The sequence below is a fragment of the Ixodes scapularis genome, unplaced genomic scaffold, assembly GCF_016920785.2.
Source record: "Ixodes scapularis isolate PalLabHiFi unplaced genomic scaffold, ASM1692078v2 PGA_scaffold13__105_contigs__length_92229423, whole genome shotgun sequence".
In the NCBI taxonomy this organism is placed as follows: Eukaryota; Metazoa; Arthropoda; class Arachnida; order Ixodida; family Ixodidae; genus Ixodes; species Ixodes scapularis.
Genome location: NW_024609839.1, coordinates 72,256,094 through 72,276,318, shown reverse-complemented (window position 1 = coordinate 72,276,318; position 20,225 = coordinate 72,256,094). Strand labels below are relative to the sequence as shown.

Sequence of the window (20,225 nt, the reverse complement as noted above, 5' to 3'; positions counted from 1 at the left end):
TTCACTGGCTAATTTTCTCATCTGCAGCGCAATCGCCGGACGCCCATTTGGGCTGACTAACCCCCCGCTGTGTGAACGAACATGCAACAATTCTCCTTTCAATATAACCATCGTATAACCTTTGTTTATTTATCATGTAAATAGTGGCGTACATGTTGTCATCGATATAGATGAAAATACCTACCACCACGAGCCCTCATAGCTAGTTCTCCGAAATCAAGCTCTGTTTTTATTTCAGCAATGTAACCAGTACCTAGAGAATAACCCGCTTCTTCTTAAACACAAGTAATAGTTTGTTGCTACGGAAGCAAATAAACGCGCGATTTCTTCACATCATGTTTATCCGAGGCGTCGGTTGCCTCATATCCTGACGTCACAGAGAAAGAAGAAAGAACTGTGAAACCGTGCCAAGACCTTGACCAACTGCCGAGTCTTCGCCCTCATCATACATCACTGGCAACAAGCCGCTGTAGCGAATCTAATTGTTTCAATAAACAAGAAGTTAACAAGACGGAAAGTTGCCCTCTCCCATCATCGTTCCATTTTCGTTTTCATATTTTGGTACCTGTTGTAGCAAGCTCCCAGTCTTGAGACAACGCCGCCGAAATGGAAGATCCCACACCTCTCGCCCTGGTTGTAGCCTCTGGGGTTGTTGCGGCTGTCGTGCTCCTGAGCTGGTTTAGAAGCACGAAATTTCGGGGACTGAAGCTGCCTCCGGGGCCAAAGGGGCTGCCAATCTTGGGTCACTTGCCCTTTCTGCAAAGTAGTCTCCAGTACGACAGATGCGCGCAGTGGGCGAAGAAGTACGGGCCGGTGCTGAGGTAAGCCTTCCACCACCATGGTTCCACTCACAAGTTCTAAATAATAAAACAAACAAAAACAAAGCGAGGTTGAGGGAGAGATTTAGAGGAACCTTTTCTATTAAAGCGGCCGCTGTACTTTTCAGTATTCTTTTACGCTCTACTAATGCACCTAACAGTACTTACTATCATGAAAGTAGCACAACTTAGGCAGCCTATCTGCCTATACTTGCGAGCCACTCAGAGTACCTGAAGTTGCGCTAATAATAGTAATAATAATAATAATAATAATAACGATAATTATTATTATTATTATTATTAATAATATTAATATTATCCACTTTTACGGCGCCAGTCATTACACAGGAATGTACAAGTTTCTGAAATGGCAGGTGTGTTTCTTCGTGACGCACATTTTTACAAACGTGGTGTTTCGGGCGTTTTGGCGAACTTCTTTCATCACCTTTATTATGTAGGAAATTCTCCAGACTATTTACAGTTGCAGTCGGGGAAATTACCGGACAGTGCACGTGCTTCTGTTTTAGAAAGTTATGACTGATGGACGGGACGAAGTGACAACAATTTCTGTAAAGGCTACCGAGGTTTCAACTCGGAGTTTTGAAAGAGGATGTACCCATTTATTCAAAAGGGGTAATCGAAACGTTCCATGTATTAATTGCTTTCTAAAGAAGAGATATACTATATACACCACAACGTACTTTCATGAACTGTACAAACAAAGCAGTCTGGATGGTATACTGTCGCTTATTGTACCGGACCCTTATTGAAATAAATTAATTCATGGACACGCAATGATATAAATCTCTCTTTCTCTTTCTCTCTCTCTCTCTCTCTCTCTCTCTATATATATATATATATATATATCCACACGTCTGCCTAAACATTATTAACCTTCGAAAATGTGTTAGGTATCACAAAAACAAACAAAATAACAGTATGTCTATGTGGAGGTAAAATTAAATACGTTGTCTCCTTAAAGAGCGCAAGTCTTTTTTTAAGGCAACATCTGCGAATGTTTCTTTTTATATATGTTCACTAGTAACGACATATTTAACAATATCCTTTACTAGGACTATCTACGTGATTTCCACTCTCTTATATGAAAGTTATGGGATTTTTTCACAACTTCAATGGGAAAATCGAGCCCGACGAAATTAAAAAATACACCGAACTCAATGCTGTCAGCTACGGGAAATGGGCCGCATTGTCCCGTGGAAATTTGAGAACTTGAGTTACTCGGAAAGGTCTTTGCCCCTTTGTATTGATCTTCAAAACAATATCCGCTCGTGTTACTTTCAGAATAGACGCTGGGATCGCCAACGTGGTCGTTCTGAACGACTTCGAGTCTATTAAAAAATTCTTAAGCCAGAAAGAAATTCTTTACCGAGCAGAAAGCTGGATTGTCGCACTTCTAAATGGCCGTGGTACGTATTAAACTTTTTTGTCAATATCGACCACACAATATATGACAGCTAAAATAATACCCCTTTCCCTTTATAGTAACTAAGCGACGCATTGCGTTTTTTTTTTATCAGTCTTGTCGAGCTCGCTTGCACCTTCGCATTAACTTCATTATCATCATCACCTCACAAGGCAGGCCGTTCGCCCATGCCGGTGCTAGACTGGTATAGCAGCTGATAAAACCCGGTTGCTCTACCGACGTCTAAGTCCGGGTTAGCTCAGTTGGTAGAGCGCTCCACTGGAAATTAAGAGGTTCCTGGTTCGATATTAGGACCAAACGGATTTTTTCGGTCGCACGCCGTCACCCAGCTGTGTTTGGAGATTCGTGTTTGTTCTCTGTCTTCCTTGTTTCCCTTCTCCAGGAATTATTTTCGTCATTCTTGTCCAGCTCGCTTGCACCTTTGCATTAATTGCATTATCATCATTACCTGATCTGATTTATTTCCTGACTAAGGGGTAAGATAGAGGCATAAGGTTCCCACGGTAGTGGCAACCCAAATAACAAGACCATACTGCGCTGATGAAATAAAACTTTGGTCAAGGCTAGTCCGTCCTAGCGACTGCGACTGTTGCTATGGTTACGCCGCTCGGCGGTGCGACGCGGCAGTGGCGGCGCAGCCAAAAGTAGCTGGTGATGTCCTCTCGGAGGATTGCCTGCGCATGACGAAGTTTTTGCGAACGAACGAGCGAATATTCCCACCGAAGTTAGTTCGTACGCCCACCGCTTGGTCCCGTCTTCAGGCGAAGGAAACGCGGGCTAGGTGGCGCAAGCTGCCACACAATTTGTATGGTTCGAGCGTATGCATCCCTCCGTTGATCTGTTTACCCGGTTCATTCAATTTGGTCGCAGGTGTCGCGAACCTCAATGGCCAAGAATGGGAGGAGAACCGCCGGTTCTGCATGCATGTACTGCGGGACGTGGGATACGGTAAAAGAGACATCGAGGAGCGTGTACGGGTATGTCAGAGAAAGGTTTTAATGAGATCTACTTGCTCGGAGCGCCGAGAACACAAAAATGACAGTTAAGAATTTTATGTAATTTCGGCTTGTAGAGTTAGGAAATTTGATATATCTCTGAATGCCATGGTCGTACGTAGGGGCATGCCAAGTCCTTTTCCTTTGAGTAGGATGTTACCCTTAAATGAAAAGGAAATAATTTTTTTCGTTTCTACATGCAGGAAGAGGCGTTGTACTTGTGTGAAAAAATCGACGCAAAAAAGGGTTCCGCCTTTGGCATCGAAGACTACCTGATACCGAGCATATCCAACAACCTGTGCTCGCTACTGTTTGGAAGGCGATACAACTTTGAAGACCCGAGGCGAAAGTTCCTCGACGTCCACCTGGACAGCATCCTCAAGCTCCTCTTTTCCGGGTCCTTCTTCGCCTTCCTGCCAGTCTGGGCCAACAAAGTCGTCGCCATGTTGCCGCACACCAAAGCTAATCACGTTAAAGTCATTTCGGATGAACTGATGGACTTTATCAGGTAATGCGAAACAAGGTTGGCTTCCTGCCCTTTCAATTCGGTATAACAAGTCTTTTGGTTGGGCAAGAAGGGGAATCTTTTGCAATGCCGGGCCTCCATCGCGCGCTCGCTGATTTTCGTCGCTCTTTGGCTGCCTTTGCGCTATCGAAGATCACAATACGCCTAGTGTTATCGAACGTAAAAAGATCGCGTTATAGATGGCGGCAACTGAAAACACCTTCCAGCCGTGCTCAGCGATGATAGCAGCAGTCGTGTGCCTGCTCTACTGCTTCACTGCCTGCTCTACTGCTTCACTGCCTGCTCTACTGCTCTACTAAAAATATAGGGGTCTTAAGCTACGTTGTGAGGATGGTTGGGAAGCAAAGCTGGTGGTGTCACCTGCAACAATTGCCCATTGCAGCATAGATCGCTTTTATGAAAAACGCCACTAGGTGGTGCTCTGCAGTCTTTGGCGTCCCAGAAAACTACCGCTTTCTAAAACGAATGACCAAAGGCCACCTTAACACCGTTGCTTCAAATGTAGATGAAACGTTTAACCACCAGTTCTCCAGGTAAATGCCAAAACAACGAAGGAGTGCGCGATCTGTTGACATGTTTCGAGTATTCGTGTAAACCAACTTGCCTCCTCCAAGATATACAATTATACAGCCGAAGCCCCTCGTTAAATGTCCAACTTTGTTGTTCGTGTAGTATTCATGCTTTCTAGCACTGTTGACATAAGCAAGCTCGACAGGCTCGCAAAGACGGTGCGACCGGAGGTCGCTTGGGGCGCAAGCGACTGTTGTTGTTTGTAAACAACAAAAGGGTCTGTACCAAATGATTGACGAAAGAAAAGTAAATGGACTGTACCAAAACTTTTTCATATATAAAAGACTTCGTACGCTGCCGCGACAGCTTATGCTACTGGAATCTTTACCGCGAAACGCATGCGGGGAGCGCTACATGCTTTGCATTGTTAGCGGGGCCAGTGACGTCAGTCATCACTTTGCACTGTGCCGTTGCCGCGGCATCCTATGCAACCGCAATCTTTACCGCGTAACGTATCCAGGGGGCGCTACGGGCTTCGCATTGTTTGCGCGCGCCTTATCTAATATCATGCGGTTTCGACACTTGTTTTGCGGTCTTCTTATTGAAACAAGTATCTAAACCACACGATAAATGGTAAGGCGCGCGCAATTGCTGATAACGCGCACGCGATGGTTTGCTGTCGACTATTCTGTCGACGGACAGGAAAAAGCCCGACCAAAGAGTCCCATACAGCTCCGCTGTAAAACACTGATCATTGCAATTTCGTGACTACACGGCGTGCGATTTCGTTGGCTCATTACGCACCTCTTACGTTTGTTTACCGTTCATATACGTCCAGATGCTTTTGTTTTTCCTAGATCTTAGACAGTGACAGCACGCACCTTGCTTGCTCGTCATCACACGCTCTGTACGTTTCCCGTTGATTGGCATGCCCCCTTCTTTTGTTCCGAGGAGCCGGAGACACTATCTCCGCATAGTAAATGAAAGATTAAGAAGTTTTTTTTCTCTTCATGTTATGCATTTTCTTTTGATAATTATTTGATTGAATTTGGATTAAACTTATCCATATCACGAATCGCCAGTATATTGGTGTGCATATTTGTGAACATTTGTACAAAGATATTTGTCACTTCCTGCAATACTGCCCTCGGGGTGCTGCGGGTTAACTTAAAAACAAAAATGTATAAACGCAGCGCGAGGAATGAAATGACAACGCTTCTCGCTACGTGATTTGTTTTTCGGGGCTCATATTGGGCCGATGCAGCGATATGTCGCTGAATGTGCGGCCATAACAAGGTGCTGAGGACACGCCACATCATGCGTTTCTTAAGATGTGAGTGGTTGTATGGAGAACCTTTTCACACCTCAAAGGCCACGATGTACGAAAATATAGCTTTTGCCTACATGTTGTATAAGATACGTGCATGAATTCACTAAACGTAACTTTCGAATAGCGCAGAATGATTTGCTACGCCAGAGAGTCTTTACAGATATTGTAAGGAAGCCCCAACTATAAACCTTTTCACTCTCGACAAACACAAACCGCTGTTTCCGTCCCAAGCGACTTCCGGTCTTTGCAAGCTCCGTCTTTGCAAGCCTGCCGAGCTTGCCCATGTCACCAGTGCTGGGAAGCGTAAATTCTACACGGAAAACAAAGCTGAAATTTTAGCGAGGGCCTTCGGCTGTGCTCGATATAACGCATAGAAGAATAAGACCAGCTGGTTTACGAGAATATTCGAAAAGTTTCAACAGATCTCGCGCTTCTTGGTTCGTTCGCCAGGAGAACTGGTGGTCAAATGGTTCGTCGACGTTTCAAGTAGCGGTGTTAAGACTGGTTCACAGATCTGCGTTGGTTGCGCTTGCATACAACGGAAACGACCGTAAAGACAAAGTCATCGGGACAAGTGTTCACACTACACAGCGTGGCAAGCGATGCAACGGATGGCTCCGCGAAGCAATCCATAAGTCGTCACGCTTGCTGCGGCGTTTTGGTCGTTACGGTCATTTCGGTTGCATGCGAACGCAACCGTTGCAAACGTGTGAAGCAGCCTTCAAGGTGCTCTTTGTTCATTCTTTTTATGAGCCGGAAGGTTGCTGGTACGTCAAAAACCGGAGCACTGCCTGGTGGCGTCTGCAATGGAAAAGGTCTATAAATACCCTAACTTGGTTATTCTCTTTTTCGTCCTAACACGCTCTTTTACTGGACAGTGTTAATTACCGAAAAATGTAGGAAAGCATGTTTGAAGGTTTAGCGTATTTTATATTGTTCAGCGTATTTTTGTGTATTTGAATGTGTGTTCAATGTTGCTCTTTGATGGTTCTTTGGCAGCAGTCACTGCTGCTGTCGGGGTCAAGAGCCCCGGCCAGCTCAATGTGGCATCTTGTCCCTGCACACTCGCTCCCGAAAATAAAGAAGTTATTTGTGTCATTTCGGGGTCCAGTAGGTGGCAGTAAGCTGGAACCTATTTTAGTGACTACAGTCTTCCAGCATCAATGACTGTTACCTAGTGATCTTGGGTGCCACTGTGAAGTGATGCTGTAATGAAATCACGCCGTCAAAGGCGTGTCTTTTCTTTTTGTTGTTATTTTCTGCTTCCGACTGAACACAAGACAGAATTGGGCTAGTGGCTGCAGAGTTTGCTCCGGCAAGAGTAAAGCTAGGCAGTGTGGTAGAATTCTTGCAACTGATCATAAGAATATTCATGTATGGCATGTACTCAATTCAAACTTGTTGTTGGCCTAGTTGGTTCATGATGCAGTCTAGAGGTTTTTGCGCGACACAAGTACTCAGCTCTCTCACGAACATGTTCGAACTTGCTCTAGTTGTTAGCAGGAAGATTAAGTGTGTAAGTGAATAATTATACGCGAACAAAAAAAAAAGAAAAAGGGAGACGTTTACAATGCTCTGTAATGGCGAATTAGAGCGCAGCTCTTGAGGAGGAGGAGGGGAGGGGAGAGTATGCCCGTGTGACGTCACGAATGACGTGAAGAGTGACGTCACTCGTGACCCTTGTGACGTCACTGGTGACCCTCGTGACGTCACACGTGACGTCGCTCGCCACCCTCGTTACCAATGTGACGTCACTCGTGACACTCGTGACCCCCGTGACGTCCCTCGCGAGCCTCGCGACCATCGTGACATCACTCGGGACCCTCCTAACGTCACGTGTGACGTCCGGCGGTTACGCCGACGGCGGCGACGACGACGGCGACGCCGCTGCATACAAGAAAGAAAAACACAAAATGAAACTCTGTCATCTGGGCTTTCCTTTCCGGTATCTCTTTCGTTCACGTATAATTTCATTATTTCACCAAACGGGCTGTGCGTTTCGCAAAAGACGAAATGCTAGATAGACGAGATCTATATCTCGGCAAAGGACGTCGACCGACAAGATAAAAATGTCTTTCTTTTTTTCAGGAGAGAGGACTAAATGATAAATTCATCAAAAACGAAAAGAAACCAAAAATGTCTTATGCTGTTATTTTTTCCACCGAAAAGGCAGCAAGCGAAGGAGCACGAGAAGACGCTCAACCCGGGTTTTAACAGAGACTTCATCGACGGTTACCTCAAGAAGATGAAGGAGGAGAAGGATAACTTCAACTTTAACAGTAGGTCGTTATCAGTATTAGAGAATTTCAGGGAACCATGTTTGCTCACTGATATGGTACGATGAGCCCTCCGGTACGCACTGCGCATGCGCGAGTCTTTCTGCAGTAGAGCATGCGCAGTTCGTACCAGAGGGCCCATCGTTCCGTATCAGATGTGCAAAATCGATTACCTAAAACTCTCTATTGCCACTGGCTGTGGATAGTTCGCGTCTCTTCAGCCAATATTTTTTTTTAAATTTTATTCGTGCTGCACTAATGAGGGGCGAACAAGGAAAGAGCGCCTGGGCGCTCAAGTACAAATATTTCAGCTGTAAGTGCTGTTGAGCATTGACGCCGCGACTTCTACGTACGAATACACGTTTGCAAACAAACTGGTGTGCATTAGTGAGAGAATAGGCTAAAAGACCGGCAATATTGTGCGCAAAAATTTATAGTGGGTTTTAGTGTTTTTATTTTCCTTAAACCTACATATTTTATGCACAGAAAAAGAAGAACGAAACATGGTCGCGAAATTATAAGGATTCTTATTAGACGACCTCTCGGCGACCAAGAAGGTCATAGAGATGAGCCTTCTAAGTACGTAGTAAAAATATCGTTATTAACAAACAACAAAAACTTAAAAAAAGAAACCGTATTTTGCTGCGCGCGTAATCACGCAGATGCGCTGGTTCAGGCAGCCAAGAAATATTACTTCCAATGTTAGATCCGTTCGACGAGATTTAATGTTGCAGAAACTTGATCTTCACTTAACCAACTTCGTGGACGTAAGGTTACGAATTCGGTAGATGAGACGTTAGAAACGATATTTGGTACAATCACATTTTCACTTGCCGATAGGTTTAACACATTATTTACGAAGTCGTCAGGCTTTATGCCGGGCAACGTTACCTTGTCAATTAGCTCAGTAAGTTTAAACATGGATTCAGCTTTCCTTCCTAAATTAACAGAGGATGATCTGAGGAGTATAGCGTTTAGTTTTAAGGCTAAACAATCACCTGGGGCTGATAATATAAAGTGAGTGATCCACGTCGAAATTTTGACTGCATTAAAAACGTCCTTATGAACGTGCTCAATAGTTTCATGGATGATAAACAAAAATTCCTAATATCATGAAGAATGCAAAAGTTACGCCACTTCACAACTGAGGAGATGGTCGGAAGATGGAACATTACCGACCCGTTTCGAATTTACCCTGTATAAGTCAGATATTTGAAGAACATCTGTTCCAATTAATGAGTCAGTTTCTTAATCATTTACGCATCATATGTGACAACCAATTTGAATTTACAAGTTTACATAGAAAAGACGCGGAGTTCAGAAGTCAGGTTAGAACCCGGCGTTCCACAAGCCGCCATTTTGTCGCCATTACTTCTGAATATACATGTAGACTTTACCAGCTGTAAACATAAAAGCCGTAAACTTTACCAGCTGTAAACTTTACCAATATGCTGACGATACGCTGTACTATTATCACGCCATATAAATATTAAAAACACATTTCTCTTCTTCAGAATGAAACAAAACATCTCAGTGATTGGTTTGATTATTCAAATCAAAATAACAATTAAAAATTAAGAACTCGAAAACGCGCCTCGTATGCTTCCGTAATCCTTTGAAAGTGGTTATGCTTAATGAGCCCATATTCCACACCTCTTCATCGTGTGTGTTACGTTACTGTGCCCCTATTTACTACGTTGACCATGTCATCTACCATCGGGTTCGAATGAAATGCGAACAGTGACGAAAGTTCGAGCACACTACTGGCGAAGCTTCCAAGTTTGGGTTGTGCTTGGCGAGGTTCAAACACATCGGAGTAGGGCGCACAACCTCGCAGCGGTCCCCAACACAACATTTGAGTTGTACATTGCACTCAGTGCTTTAAAATGATCGAATTAGCCTATTTTACTAGGCTCTTTTAAGTGTTCTGCGATGCCCCTGATGCAAGCAAGAACATGTTTTTTTTTTGTTTCTTTTTTATGGCGCGTGCACTGCACTTAGAACATGGAAAAACAAGTTATATCAAAACTAACACAATATCTGCGAAAAGGAGACCGAGCACCATACACTTTAAAATTTGAATTTAGTTATCGTATATTATATATGTTTTGGTTTCCCTGGCGCGTCTTTTTAAGACATACGGTGCCTATAGAGATTGTCTTCGACTGGTGTGTTCAGCGGCCTTTTTCGTCTATGCATCAAAAATTGTCCCGAAGTGGCAACAAATGACGTCACAGAAACCGGCGTGTGGCGTTGTCGTATGCCGCAAACTGCGAGTGTCGCTATCATCGCGGAGTACCAACTCTCGACCGCTGAAGCTTTCATGGACTGTCACGCTGCAGAGCGACCTGCAGCCGAACAGGTGCCTGCCACGTCCACAACCACTCCCGCGACATCATCAGAATAGCGGCTGGCGACAACGAAGCAGTTCTATGACACCATCGCAAGGAAGTGTAGGCAACACTTTTCAGTAAGCGGTAAACACACCCATCAGAGACGCCTTCCAAATGCCACACCCATAAAGTACCGGGGCAGTTCCTACCCCACTTTCACTGAAAAGTTGGTTAATCTAGGAATAGATGCTTCTCCGGTAAAATTCCCAAGTTTGCTAAATGTTAATAGCGGGCATTTGAACAAAGTAGTCGCATTCACGGTATTTTACGGTAGTTAAACTGGTGACGTTTGCATCTCATTATTTATATCTTTTTTGTTTACAGTGCCATTCCTCGAGGGAAACGTTCTCAGTTTCCTCGTTGCCGGTTCCAACACCGTTCGAGTTGCCATCCAGTGGCACCTGTTCAACCTAGCCAAAAACCCAGACACAGTTCAGATGATGATCCAGCGAGAAATTGATCACGTGGTAGGCGTGGATCGACAGCCCTGCTGGGAAGACCGATGCAAGATGCCCTACACTATGGCTACGATCTGGGAGATATTCCGCTGGCGAACCAACTCACCGCTCGGGGTGCCAAGAGAGTAAGTGTTTCACGTACGTTTGTTTGCATCTCATTAACGTCTTGTTACGATCGGAGATAAAAAGGTTGTTTTGCATCTATAGCTGTTATGGGCTGTTCCCCCCTACTCGAAATGGTGAAGAGCGTTCGTCGTCGCTATCGTCCCGTGACGACAAGGTGTCGCGAAACGTCACGCTATCATGTGAAATTATGGTGTCACATGACAGTACACTCTTGCGTGAGAGTGTGACACCATCTGTCTAAATAGTTTCCTAGTTATAAATGTGGGCGTCGCTTTTCGAGCAGACATTTTCGATTCTTCCTTCACGCAAGGTGCAAAACACAAAAGGATGCATCAATGTTCAGAAGATGTCTCAGCCATCACCAATACTGTACAGTGGATTCACGCATGACTGCTAATTTTGTTAGTCGGTCCTTCATTTTTACAGAAAGAAAACTTGTTTAGGCAGCTAACGAAGTAATTTGTTTGAATATAACTTTATTAAATTACACTTTTGGGGGAAGAATTGATGTGGCAAACTGACGCTCAATCTCTAAGTGGTCTAGCTTTGGTCTAACGTTTTATTATAAATTTGTAGTGGGCGTTATTGGACGAGAAATGTCCGTCCTCGAACCGAAACTAAGATGGCAAAGAACGCCATTGACGTTCATCACCCTACCTTCCGTGAGTAGGGTAATCGACGCGCTAATCTAGCCGTAAGCGGAGCCCGCTAGAGTAGCGCCACTCCCGCGTGGTGAGCGCAAATTACGTTGGTTTACGCTGGGTATGAGAAAAAAAGCCGAAACCATCAGTGTTGCTTTGGCCTTCGATGCCCCCACGGGGGGGTGCGGGGGGGGGGGGGGGGGGGGAGGGGGGCGCAAAATGGCTGCCTCAGAGCTGACAATGTGAATCAGCTTGTTCATGGTGGAACGAACATCGCTGCCTGCGGGTATTAAGCGTTGAGACAGATAACCGTGAAGTATTTCAAAAACGACAGTCTCGATTTTCCTGAAGTACACGTGTGCAAAATTTCATATCTGTTAAAGCTATACCAGTTATGAAGCAATATTACAGATAAAACATTAAAAAAAAAAGAAGACCGCATCTCCACGTGGTGAATGATGTTGATTGGGGCGAAGCTCTGGGGGTGCTGATGATACGAGAAAGAGGAGGTCTCTTTAGTTCCGCGATAAAGTGGCACTACCTGACCCATGTGAGAAAGAGAATGTGCAGTATGGAACGAGGTTATATACCCATTTGAGCATTTGGCCGCAGCACCCCCTCGTCTATAAACGTTGAGTTAATGGAAGCAAAGTTTAACGCGATTATATACGCATTTCACCGCAGCACCCTCTCCTGTATAGACGTTGAGCGGCTACATGCAACGTTTCATCGATGACATCCCCAGCTCTTGAGTTACTACCACATCTCAGAGCCCCCTACTCGTCCCGCAGTCGTGGCCGAGTGGTTAAGGCGATGGACTAGAAATCCATTGGGGTCTCCTCGTAAAGGTTCGAATCCCGTCGACTGTGCAAACATTTGTTTAATTTTTTTTAAGAAGACAAATGGGACGGCAATCAATGTGAGCACGGACGCCGGACGGACAAGGCTAAGCCCTAAGGAGCTTTGCCCCTAAAAACAAACATTTGTGTTGTTTTATTAGTCAGCATGTGAAGCAATATGTCCCGGAACCAAAGGCTATGAGCATCTTTACAGGAAAACCCTTTTGAACAAATAGATAGTATGTGCGGGAGCCGGCTGGTTAACTTTGAAAATTGTTATGAAAAATGTCGAGAGTAAGGTAAAACAAGAGACAACAAAAAAATTTGGCAAAAACGATTGCCGAAGTCAAAACCTCATGCACAATGACTAAGAAAATAACGTTGTTTTCAGTCAAAATTTGCTGGCCCTACATCGAATGCCCGGAAAGAGGGTACACACGGACAGGAAACCAGAAACTTTCGTGGGGAATTTGCGAGAAAACGAGGGTGTTCTTCAGTCTTACCGCGGATAACGGTGACAAACATGGGCGAGTGATCCAAGTCAACTACCGTCTCGGGCTAAGCATTTTCACATAGGAGAATCACGTAAGGAAGGTAAAAAGCACACGCGATCGCACTATCGTCATGGAGAGTTTAAGAAACACAGCGCGTGGCAAACTTCGAACATCTTACTATGTCTCTGCAGTCATTCAGAGTGCGGCATCGACAGGTGTGAACACCGCGGAACCAATCATGAATTGAGAAGCGTTAACACAAAAGACCATGCTTTTGTTCGCGGATAAATAAATTGAACAAACTATATTCCTTTGTTCCCAGGGCTGGTGAAGAAACATTCTTCGGAGACTACTTCATTCCCAAAGGAACCACCGTGATGCCCAATTTATGGGCAGTTCACAACAGCCCTGAGTTGTGGAAAAATCCGGAAGTGTTCGATCCATCCAGGTTTCTCAAAAGTGATGGTTCGCTGGTGACCAAACCCGAGTATCTAATTCCCTTCACAATTGGTAAGCCTCACTTACTCTTTTTTATATACACACGGCATCGAACAAGCTTGATTGCTGGAGCTATCTGCCCCATCCGAAATTTGTTTTCTTCGCAGAGTACTTTGGCCCGACTCTCACTAGAGCGAGAAACAGAAACAACCGACGTCGACAAGCTTCAAACACGTGTGCACGCGAAGACATCTTTGATGAACTTGCGATCACTCGTACTTATCTCACGAACACGAAGTGACCCTAAGTCCCCAAAGGTACCTTTGCGTGCATGCTGCACAACCTCGAGGCTTGACGGTTTCTACGGTTCGTCACTCTATAGTACGACTTGGCCATTAAAAATGCTATGCAGACAAATTAGGGGTGGGACAGATAATTATTTTATTTGGGCAGAAATACGTTACCTCTTTTTGGACTGCAGAGTATAAATTGGGGGCGTATTAAGATATATTTAAGAACAGTTTTTAGTTGCTTGGCGTACTATGCGCTGATGGAAGTCAAAGAATACAAAAACAAAAACGTACACAAACAAGTATAGGGTGTTATGTTTATAGACTCGAAAAAATTCGAGGGTTTTACGTGCCAAACCAATGGGGCTTGTGGCACGCTCCAGCGGAGTACTGAGAATTAATTTCGACTACCCGGGGATCTTTTTACGACGAAATTAATCCCTGGAGAAGGGGAACAAGAGGGACAAAGGACAAACATAAATCTCCAAACACAGCTAGGTGACTGGTGAGCGACCGAAAAAATCCGCCTGGTCCGGGGATCGAACCCGGAACCTCTCCATTACAAGTGGAGCGCTCTACCAACTGAGCTAACCAGGGGTTAGACGTCAGTAGAGCAAACGGGTTTTATCAGCTGCCACCAGTCGAACACCAACAAGGGTGAAGCTTGCAATTTAAAGTTAATATTATAATGCAATTAAATGCAAAGGTGCAAGCGAGCTGGACAAGAATGACGAAATTAATCCCTGGAGAAGGGGAACAAGAGGGACAAAGGACAAACATAAATCTCCAAACACAGCTAGGTGACTGGTGAGCGACCGAAAAAATCCGCCTGGTCCGGGGATCGAACCCGGAACCTCTCCATTACAAGTGGAGCGCTCTACCAACTGAGCTAACCAGGGGTTAGACGTCAGTAGAGCAAACGGGTTTTATCAGCTGCCACCAGTCGAACACCAACAAGGGTGAAGCTTGCAATTTAAAGTTATTATTATACTGCAATTAAATGCAAAGGTGCAAGCGAGCTGGACAAGAATGACGAAATTAATCCCTGGAGAAGGGGAACAAGAGGGACAAAGGACAAACATTTTCGGTCGCTCACCAGTCACCTAGCTGTGTTTGGAGATTTATGTTTGTCCTTTGTCCCTCTTGTTCCCCTTCTCCAGGGATTAATTTCGTCATTCTTGTCCAGCTCGCTTGCACCTTTGCATTTAATTGCATTATAATAATAACTTTAAATTGCAAGCTTCACCCTTGTTGGTGTTCGACTGGTGGCAGCTGATAAAACCCGTTTGCTCTACTGACGTCTAACCCCTGGTTAGCTCAGTTGGTAGAGCGCTCCACCTGTAATGGAGAGGTTCCGGGCTCGATCCCCGGACCAGGCGGATTTTTTCGGTCGCTCACCAGTCACCTAGCTGTGTTTGGAGATTTATGTTTGTCCTTTGTCCCTCTTGTTCCTCTTCTCCAGGGATTAATTTCGTCATTCTTGTCCAGCTCGCTTGCACCTTTGCATTTAATTGCATTATAATAATAATCTTTTTACGTGCAACCAACCAAAAGCTCAATTACCCCCCCCCCCCCCCCCCCCCCCCCCCCCCCCCCCCCCGACGGCGTCTTCTCTGCAATAAACCTCCGGCAGCTTGCGGGCATTTCGGGCGGCATTCGAATCCGCCACCGATTATAGAGTCGCATCAGAACTTCCGCATAAAGTGGCGCTTGTCTGAAGCGTCTTTCAACTTCCTCCTAAGGTTCACTTCTAACGCGGCAGCGTTAAGGTGCTCCTGTCGCACAACATCCGGCGGCGTCGTCGGTGGGACCGGAAAATTATGATTGGATGATAACGTCATGACGTCACAGCCACGTGTGATGTCACGTGTGGAATTACATATGACGTCACGCGTGTGACGTCACACGTGGCTGTGGTGACGTCCCGTGTGTTTCGTCACACGTGGCTGTAACGTTATGACCCTATCGACCCGCTAAATTTGGCGGAAAAAGGAAAATGTTTCCGCCACATTTAGCAGGAAGCGGGTCACCTGGCTCTTGTGACGTCCCACGTGACGTCACGTGCAACTTAACATGTGACGTCACACGTGACGTCACACGACGTCACACGTGACGTGACGCATGTGATATCAACCGTCACGTCCCATGACACCTGACGCTTCCAATTAGGCCACACAGACACGCTTGCAAGGCTTGGGAAAGAGCGTGGGTTCATATGAGAAGGCTTTGGGGAACGGGGCCCGATGACGCTATCGCGTTTCACTCTTAAAGGCGAAGCTGCAGCGTCCCCCAAGTTCTTGTGGTACATTTCACCTCGCAAAACTTCACAGTGTAGCTCTCTTTGTGCGAAAAATAAGATCAACACTCTTGACGTCTTCAACGGCGGACGCTGACGCAGACGACTGTGTAACGCCCGGCACACATGGTGTGACTTTATACTTGCGATTTCACAGTTGCGACATCCCTCTTTCGGCGAAAAGAGAGTGGTGGAGTCTGCGGTGTCCGACGTCGCAGCTGCGAATTTGCAATCAAAATCGCACCATGTGAATCGGCCGTGAATCGAAGGTTGTGCATGTTGCGCCATCTCCCGAAAGACTAAGCAAGCAGAAGAAAACGTCGCACGCTTTCACCCGAGAGCCTTTGTCTGCTTGCTGCGCCTGTCGGGAGATGACGCTTCAAGTACAACCGTGAGTCAACTTAAGGTACTCACGGTAAATGGCCATGCGCGTCGGTGTCCGCCTTTGAAAATATAAAGTTTTAGCGTCATTTCCAGTGTGAGAGACTGAACCCGTGGGAAAATACACATTTGGAAAAAGTAACCTTTGGTACACCTTTGGGAAAATTCACCAAAAAAGCATCTTCGGAAAACAAAATATAACTTTTGTTTTCCTAATACTTTAAAGCTAAAAACGTTTAGAGAGAATAATGGAAAACATATTTTTGGTATTCAATACATTTATGTACTAAAATGCCATAGAAGATATCAGAATCAGGGGTAAAATACGGCATACTTATTTTGGTAAAACATAGTATACTAACATTGCAAGAGGGACATAGAACACAATACATACGACACATCTTTCAATATCCCTTTATGTTTTTGGAATTTTTACACCAACATGTTCAATTGCCGACGTTAAACTTTGCGTATATTCTTTGAATACTTGCATTCTAAAATGGAAAAGAGGAGTATAGATCTACACGCTGTTTACCAACAAGCCCGCGTTTGCCCACATGCACAAGGTGTCAGCATTGCGCGTGCGCAGAAACCGAATTCCCGTGAAGTGAAGCGTCTGCGCATGCGCAGTGCCGTCGACAGCGCCACCGCAGCTGCGTGACGTCAGGGCCGCGTGTTGGTCTATAGGGCGTTTTCACTGACGTAATTTTGTCCGCCATTTTGTTCTTGTGAGCAGTCTGGTGTGTGCCGAAGGTGAGTGTTCCAAGGATTTTCATGACCCCTCGAACACGCAAAGTACAGAAGGTTTTAAGTCTTATCACGCTGACATCTCCTCAACAGGTTGCCATGTGATCCTTCAAATTAGTCAATTTGTTTGAAAAAAAACAACAATAAACAGACTAAGAACCAAATGGCTGGTTGACATCTCGTGAAAACTCCCTACATTTGTAGTCTAATCTTTTTATCTTGGGTTATTGACAAGATTATGACTATGGTCAGGCATCATAATGGACACTGTAGTTTTGTTGTAGAATGGGTAGATGCGAGTGGATCGATGGCTATGTTCAAAATGGAAGCTTGGGCGTGCTGGCAAGGCATGATGATTAAGACGTACATCGCAAACAGACGGAAGAGAACAGAGGAAACACACAATCGCTGTGTCATGGGGTACGTGTGTGCTCTTCCTTAATCGTTTGGTCGCCGTACATAGGTTTGCGCCCTGACGATTAAACTTCAGTTGTAAGTTAGCAATTGTATGTATTTTCTCGTCTGTTCCGTCTGTTTGCGCTGTACGTTTCAATCACGATGGCTATGGCTCTGCAAAAAGCACGTTTGCATAATTTAGGGTTTTAAGGGCGTGAGTGTGATTTTAATGGCTAACCTTCCTTCGTTCTGCATTATCGCGGTTTTATTTGGCCCCCTCTAGGGAAACGAATGTGTCCCGGAGAAATAATGGCAACCATCGAAATCTTCATCTACGTGACAACGCTTCTGCAGAGATTCAATATCCTCCCCGAAGAAGGACGTACCATAAGTCTGGCCATCCAGCCGACTGCGCTCAACGTTTTTCCAGAGCAGAAATTGCGCTTCGTACCTCGAAACTGAAAAAAATAAAGTGTTCTCGCAACTGCACCATTGTCATAGGCACCAATGGCGCTTAGGCACCATTGGTGCCTAAGCGCCAAACGGGAGGTAACTCTAGAAATAAAACAGCGCAAACAAACACAAGGACAAGTAGAAGGAGGGACACAGACACAGCGCTGACTCACGACTTACTTTCTTTCTCATCTTTTTAAAACATTTCAACATAAGAAAACAAGAAATGAAAAATAAAAGAAGAAGAATCCAGCATGTAGGATATCCTCTCTGTCATATGCCATCTGAGGAATTTTTTACACAAACTAAACATTATATACCATTACAACAAAAAAAACAAATTAAGAAAAGCCAAAAACCACAGCGCGAGCCCTAATGCTCTGTGCGTACCTGTCTTGCACGCGGATTGCAGGGTATGTCGGAACCCTTTCCTGGCTGCATGTAGGCACGCGCCTGTGGTTATAGGATCACTCCCATGGAAGCAGAAAGAAAGTGTTAAAGAGACGTGCCTAAACTCCGAAGAAACTCGAACTCTTCACTGTATAACGTCACTGACTCTGAACTTCCCTTGCCAAAAAATGGCAAGGGAAATTCATGAAGCGTTTTACATTCGACAACACGGTCCCGATCTATGCGTCAGTTCAGAGTCAGTGACGTTATACAGTGAAGAGTTCGAGTTTCTTCGGAGTTTAGGCACGTCTCTTTAACACTTTCTTTCTGCTTCCATGGGAGTGATCCTATCACCACAGGCGCGTGCCTACATGCAGCCAGGAAAGGGTTCCGACATACCAAGAGTCCGCGTGCAAGACAGGTACGCACAGAACATTAGGGCTCGCGCTGTGGTTTTTGGCTTTTTTTAATTTGGTTTTTTTTGTAATGGTATATAATGTATAGTTTGTGTAAAAAAATTCCTCAGATGGCATATGACAGAGAGGATATCCTACATGCTGGATTCTTCTTCTTTTATTTTTCATTTCTTGTTTTCTTATGTTGAAATGTTTTAAAAAGATGAGAAAGAAAGTAAGTCGTGAGTCAGCGCTGTGTCTGTGTCCCTCCTTCTACTTGTCCTTGTGTTTGTTTGCGCTGTTTTATTTCTATGTTTACAATGCATCACCGACTAGCCCACCTCCAAACATTACTGGAGGTAACTCAAACTGAGGTCCACATTGAAATTTGGTCCTGTTGATTCAAAGCTGAAGGGCTTACGCAAACAGGCACTAGAGCAGGAATAATACGTGGCTACCTTCGCAGGGTCAGATCATCCAATGATAATCCGGGTCATATATTTATATAGTTATGTAAAAATATATGTTAAAGCAATTATCCCGGGAGGAGCACTCAGCTATATGTGAAAGCCGTAGCTAATTATCTTTCGGGGATAAAATCTTTAAAGCTCGAGCTGTGGAGATTGGCGAGATTTCGAGTGACATTTTCCACAGCTGTCAACTTCACACCTAAAAATGCTCATGGTAATATTTTTTCCACTTATTTTTAATAGGTTTACGACATGTAGAGAAGATATTAAATATTACAATAAAATATTACTACAAAAGTTACGAAACATGTCAAATAAAGATGTTTTAAAGACACATTCACAAATGATTGACGAACGATCTACATCATATAACAGAACGAAATATATATATCGATATAATTATCTTAAAATGCATTTGATCAATATATAAGAAATTTTTTTTTACCTATTATTGTTGTTCTGTTGTTAATGCCGAAACGCAGCTTACTTCTCTAGATATGCCAAAACTGCCTGTCAATCTATATATTTTTTTCTCTTTAAACTCTCCTGAACCGTTTACAGCGAACTGAACCAACTTGTGATGGCAAACATTCAGTAAGATATGACCTCTTTAAGGTGGAAAACGACCACGAACTTTCTCTCAAATTAAGCTAGCTTGTCTTCGCTCAGGGGCTCCAACGAAACGTTTTCCAGAACCGACAAAGGCTAAGAGCGGTGGTACTCTATCGTAGGGTGTAAAAAAGTTATGGCGTCCTAGTTTAGCTTTTTTGTTTTTGTTGGCTTGCGTTGTCCCCTTAGACCCCCTTTTCAAAACATATGACAATTGAGTGGAATTAGCCGGGCACCATAAAAAAGGCCGCACATGCCTTATATCTTTTGTAATATTGATGGATATAATTGCTTTTAGTTATGCACACTATATCTTTAATTCAAATTTATTTTGCCGTCACAAGTTAGTTCAAGCCACCTTAAATGATTAGGAAAAGTTTAAAGTGGAGATTATTTTTTTTAATATTGACGTGCAATTTCGCAACATCTGGAGAAATGAGCCGCGTTTCTGCATTAATAACATAACTACAATAATGGCTAAGAATATTTTTCTTATATATTCGGAAGACC

At 44.4% G+C, this 20,225-nt stretch overlaps 1 protein-coding gene and 2 non-coding genes across 3 annotated transcripts; 1 reads left to right on the top strand and 2 right to left on the bottom strand.

Moving 5' to 3' along the window:
• The first annotated feature begins 606 nt into the window (after positions 1 to 606).
• LOC120842944 (cytochrome P450 2H1-like) lies at positions 607 to 17,860 on the top strand. Its single transcript, XM_040214180.1, has 8 exons — positions 607 to 821; positions 2,121 to 2,245; positions 3,133 to 3,239; positions 3,461 to 3,765; positions 7,793 to 7,902; positions 10,617 to 10,875; positions 13,173 to 13,360; positions 17,682 to 17,860. Exons 1-8 carry the CDS (start codon positions 607 to 609, stop codon positions 17,858 to 17,860), a joined length of 1,488 nt encoding a protein of 495 aa, XP_040070114.1.
• On the bottom strand, positions 14,103 to 14,175 carry Trnat-ugu. The gene has a single exon. It is a non-coding gene; the product is annotated as a tRNA-Thr (tRNA).
• Trnat-ugu lies at positions 14,405 to 14,477 on the bottom strand. Its single transcript has one exon. It is a non-coding gene; the product is annotated as a tRNA-Thr (tRNA).
• Positions 17,861 to 20,225: the final 2,365 nt, after the last annotated feature.

Coding starts and splice junctions, on each gene's coding strand:
- LOC120842944 (XM_040214180.1), top strand. CDS start 607: ATGGAAGATCCCACACCTCTCGCCCTGGTTGTAGCCTCTGGGGTTGTT. Junction 2,246..3,132: donor CGCACTTCTAAATGGCCGTG/GTACGTATTAAA, acceptor ATTTGGTCGCAG/GTGTCGCGAACCTCAATGGC. Junction 7,903..10,616: donor GGATAACTTCAACTTTAACA/GTAGGTCGTTAT, acceptor TTTTGTTTACAG/TGCCATTCCTCGAGGGAAAC.